Below are 4923 nucleotides of genomic sequence, written 5' to 3' on the forward strand. Positions count from 1 at the left end.
GAAGGATTTTCTATAGCTTGCCGACGAGAATCAACTCTTCGAGAGTGAGTAGCGGAGCGCTTTTCCTCATTGTCCTCATCGTGAAGATTATCCAGCTGACCACCCTAGGGGCCTAGCCTTTCGCGAATGCTCCTCTGCGAGTGGACAGTTGAGCGCCTTTCTTCACGATCCTCGTTGCAATGGTTGTCTAGCTAACCTCCCTGTGGGCCTAGCCTTTGAAGTACATTTCCCTGTAGGCCCAAGTTGGCGTGGATGTCAAGTTGTGGGCCTAACCTTTCACGCACGTTGTTCCTCAAACTCAATATGCTCTGAGTGGGGCTCGCAAATGCTTGTGACATGCCGGCTGGCCGATCAAGTTGTTGTCCATCGCCTTGTCTGCCCACTCCTGCTCGACCTGCTTGGTACCTGTCTAGCTGCCTACCAGCGTGTTCGTCCATCATTCTCTCTTCGCCCGGTTGTCCAAGGCCAAGGTTTTGAGCCAAGCTCATTTGGTTGAGGAGTTGCCTCATCAGATTGCTTTGGTCGTCTATCCTCCGAGCTAGCTAGTCAACTCTCAGACCGAGGTCTGCTTGACTTTGTGAATCAGGAGAAGAGAAGTGCATGGAGCCCAATTGCACACAGGCTAGGGTTTCATTGGAGGTGTATGCGGGAGCGTGCATCGAGCGTAAAGACAATGGAGGGAACGCTTGAAGTTGCTCCAAGACCGGGCCTAAGTCGGTGGTGGTAACGAGCCCACCTTGATGGGAGGTTCCACCATGTTCGGCAGTGGTGGCCGGTGCGATGGTGAGAGGTGGTGGTGCAGCCATGTCGATCGCGGGATCGTGGGTGGAGTGGCTTTGGGCCGTCGTGGATTTAGCCATCGCGGCGGATTTGCCTCTCATCTTCTTGCTTCCAACTATTGTTGTTTGGAAGGCTTCGGTGGATTGGAAAATAGGAGGAACGGATTCCTTAGGCACGCGTTGAGTATAACTCGTGCTCTCAATGAAAGCACCAATTTGTGTGAGCAAATTTCCCCACGAGAATATTCGATTGGAAAGATTCCCCTTTCTTCTTCGTCGCCTCCTTCTCCCTGCAAAATAGAACCAATAAGAGGACCACACCCAGGGGGTGTTGGCCGAAGGCCCTCCTATGCCTAAATTAGTTCAATTGAATCGTATAAAAAACAATAGCTAATAGGGTACGGAGATGTGTTTATGGTGTAAACTGGGCTGCTGGAGCCTTATATAAAAGAGAGAGAGAAAGGAGGTGGCTAAGGTTTGAGAGGAATTTTCTGCAGAGTTTCAGTAAAGATTTCATACGTCCCTCAACCCTTGTGTGTGACTATCTTTTTATAGTGGTCTTGGAGGCTAGGGTTTCAGAAGAATAATTCCGTAGATGGAAGGGAATTATTCTTCCTCTTTTTGGAATTAATTTGATTAATTAGGGATTTGATTTATTAGGGTAAATCAAATCCCTAATTGTGGTAGGTATCAAATCAAATCCTAATTCAATTAGATAACTCCTCATTTAATTGGGAATCGTGGTAATTAATCAAATCAATTTTCAACCCAATTAGGTAACGTTCAATTTAATTGGGTAATCCCCAATTAAATTGAGTAACTCCCAATCAGGTTGATTAATTCCCAATTATGTCAAATAATCCTCAAATGAAATGAATTATTTGACCTAATGTTTTGATTTAATTTGGTTACCACAGGTAACTTCTTTTGAGATTTCTTGATATTTTTGCAAGACTACAACCGTTTTAACAAACTTCATTACCTTAAGGTCAGAAAGATATACAAATTTCCAGCCTCTGAGACTAGCTCGGACTGCTAAATCCATATCCTCCACTGTTGTGCGGTCCTTCCATCCTCCAGCCTCATTGAGCGCTGCAATTCTCCAAACACCCGCCGTGCCTGCATCACATTCCCAGTGTCATATCATTAATTAGGGATACTTGAAACATTTCTACATAGCTCCGTTAGTAATTTTCAAAAAATAAAATAAGATATACCATTCAAACCAAAGAAGGCATAAGTTGCAGACCCCACTTCTTGCTCCACCGTGAAATGGTAATCCAGTGACATCTCTTGCATTCTTGTCATCAAGCACTCATCCGAATTTACTGCAATGCCACCAAGAAGCCATCATCATCCCTTACCCTTACCCTTTTGTTTTTACAACTCAATTTTAATATATTGGATAACCAGTAAAGACTTATCCTCTCTCTCACAAATTATTTCACAGCAGAATCTAAACAAATACAATTAAAAATCCATAAAATTGAAGACCCTGCAATTGTTAAGTGCTCGATTAATCGGGATTTGGGTTCTTATGCGTCAGCTAACTAACATATGTGGACTAAAACTTCTCCTGTATCTAATCATTAGCTCTAGATTTCTACATCTTTTTTTAAAGAAAAGAAGCATTGTCGAAGAGACCTAGAAACTTAAATCCAAAAACCAATAAATTCATAATTCATAGCAAGGATGGTTGTCACCAATACCAAACCAAGGCAGTAACGAGCTTAATTTAATTAAATACAATAAAAACAAGATTAATCATAAGATTACCAAATTTCCAGCAAGCTTGAACAAGGGCAATATCATAGTTGTGGACCAGAAATGGAATGGTGCAGTAGAGAAAATCAGGTTCAGGTTGGAAGTCAGCATCAAAGATGGCAACATAGTACACTGTTTGACAGAACTGTGCTTCATGCCTTCTTTGAAAGCCCCTGCTTTGTACCCATTTCTGTTGTCTCGGATCTCGTACTTTATGTTTATTCCTTTGCTTGCCCGTCTTTGGCATTCTAGCTCCACCAAATCCGGTAGTTTTATTTCAGGCCAAAAACCCACATCAGAAATTGAAAGGTTTGTTGAGTGACTTGGGAAAGTTTTGGTCTTTTATGTGTTTTGATGGGAAAATTGCTGTTTTGGACTCTTTTCCCAAAAGGAAATGCTGAAAAGGAGGATTTAGAGCACGTTTGGATTGGTAAACATTAGTTAATGGATTTCGATTGGTTAAAATTTATTTATTTTTTTTTTTTTAATAGGGAAAAGAAAAATGATAAGACAAAGCCTTGCGGGCAAGAGCGCCCGAAGAGGTCAAAATAAAAGGGGGTTCCTAACAGATAACGGAAGCCCATGCTCCCACAAAACTTGATTAGAAAGACCATGACCTAATTTTGCAACCGCATTCGCCGTGAAGTTGGCCTCCCTTAAAACGTGTTGAAACCGGATGCATGCAACAGAAGAGGACAGAGCCCAAATATCTTGAATAATCTGTTGGATACACCAAGGGGGGTTAGCTTTACCCAGGATACTGTCAATGACTAGCTTAGAATCCCCTTCAATCACAATTTGATCCCATCCTCTATCAAGAGCAGTGGCAAGACCATCACGAAGAGCAATACATTCAGCAACATTAATGGAATTTTCGCCAATATTGTTAGAGCCCGCAACGAGGACATGCCCCTCACAATCTCGAATGACAAAACCTGTGGAAGCATGAGAATTCATCAGAGACCCGTCAAAATTGACCTTAATCCAGCAGGTGGGAGGAGGATGCCACTTAATAATCATAGAATCAATTGAACTAGATCTGTTCGTCAAGTTAAGCCTCCAAGAGTCCAGACCAACACAGGCAGCAGCATGAATACAGCTAGCTGGGGTGGCCTTAGAGTCATTGAACACCACATTGTTCCTAGCCTCCCAGATTTGCCAACAGATAAAGAGAGCTTTGGAAAGGGGATCCAAATCAGACTTGGTGGACGTGGCGCTCAGCAACAAAAGCCAATTGTACATATCACCAATCTGCAAGGGAAAGGGCACGAGATCACTAGAGAGAGCCCACACATCCTTAGCAAACTGGCAGTCCATAAACAAATGTTGAGTGGTCTCAGGAGAGCTTTGTGAAGGGACACAGCGGACTGATATGATGCATGAATTTGTGAAGCCTGGCTCTCACTTCAAGTCTTTTACGAATGAGCAACCAGGCAAACATTTTCACTTTCGGGGGGATGTTGAGCTTCCATACTTTCTTGAGCAAGCCCGCACGGGGGTGGGATGGTTGGTCTTGAAATTGTAAGTTGTATACACTTTTGATAGTGAAGGAACCATTTGGGTTGGGAACCCAGATCAATTTGTCTTGCAGATTAGTTCTTGGCAATGGAATAGATAAGATTTTCTCAATCAAATCATCATCAATAACCTGAGATAATTTTCTTTTGTCCCTGTTGTTGTTTAAGATAAAGTCTGAAACTTTTTCATCAAGATTCAAAGAATTTCTTTGGTACTCAGGAATGAGATCAAGGAGGGGGAAAGGCAAAACCCAATGGGAGGTCCAGAAAGGAATAGAACCGCCATTGCCCACCACCCATCTCAATCCTTTGCACAGCACCTGTCTAGCATCCAAAATTGACTTCCAGGCTATAGAATGATTAGATTTTTTCCACATGCTAAATTTTTTTTCATATCTTAAATATTTTTGAGAAACAACCTTGACCCACCAGTTGGAATGGTCAGTAATGCATTTCCAACCCAGCTTTGCAAGAGCAGCAAGATTAAAATGATTGGCCATTCTGACTCCAATGCCACCAAGATCTTTAGGCAAACAGACCTCCTTCCAAGGAATAGGAGGAGTACCGTCCCTACCCCAAAAGAATTTCCTGCAGCATTTGTTCATCTATGTGATCACCTGAGGGGGACACTTAAAGCAAGACATAACATGATTAGGCATACCAAAAACATTAGATTTAATGAGAGTCAATTTCCCAACTCTAGAGTGGGTATGAGCTTTCCAGCCAGCAAATTTTGAGCATATTCTGTCAATTAATTCTCTCGCATTTTGGGGATCTTTCCAAAAAATGATGTTGTGAATACCTAAGTACTTGCCAATTATGGTCCTGTGTTGAATCTGTAAAACATTACTGATATTGCTCTT

General features: G+C 42.4%; 2 protein-coding genes across 2 annotated transcripts; both read right to left on the reverse strand.

Moving 5' to 3' along the window:
• Positions 1–1267: 1267 nt before the first annotated feature.
• On the reverse strand, positions 1268–1898 carry LOC148916991 (glucomannan 4-beta-mannosyltransferase 9-like). The gene has a single exon (XM_089053628.1). The coding sequence runs from the start codon at positions 1822–1824 to the stop codon at positions 1666–1668; it is 159 nt and encodes a 52-aa protein (XP_088909754.1). The 5' UTR covers positions 1825–1898; the 3' UTR covers positions 1268–1665.
• Positions 1899–3086: 1188 nt separating this feature from the next.
• Positions 3087–3860, reverse strand: LOC148916992 (uncharacterized). Its single transcript, XM_089052343.1, has one exon. The coding sequence runs from the start codon at positions 3858–3860 to the stop codon at positions 3087–3089; it is 774 nt and encodes a 257-aa protein (XP_088908469.1).
• Positions 3861–4923: the final 1063 nt, after the last annotated feature.

The sequence above is a fragment of the Prunus mume genome, linkage group LG5 (assembly GCF_029339155.1).
Source record: "Prunus mume cultivar Tortuosa linkage group LG5, ASM2933915v1, whole genome shotgun sequence".
Taxonomy (NCBI): domain Eukaryota; kingdom Viridiplantae; phylum Streptophyta; class Magnoliopsida; order Rosales; family Rosaceae; genus Prunus; species Prunus mume.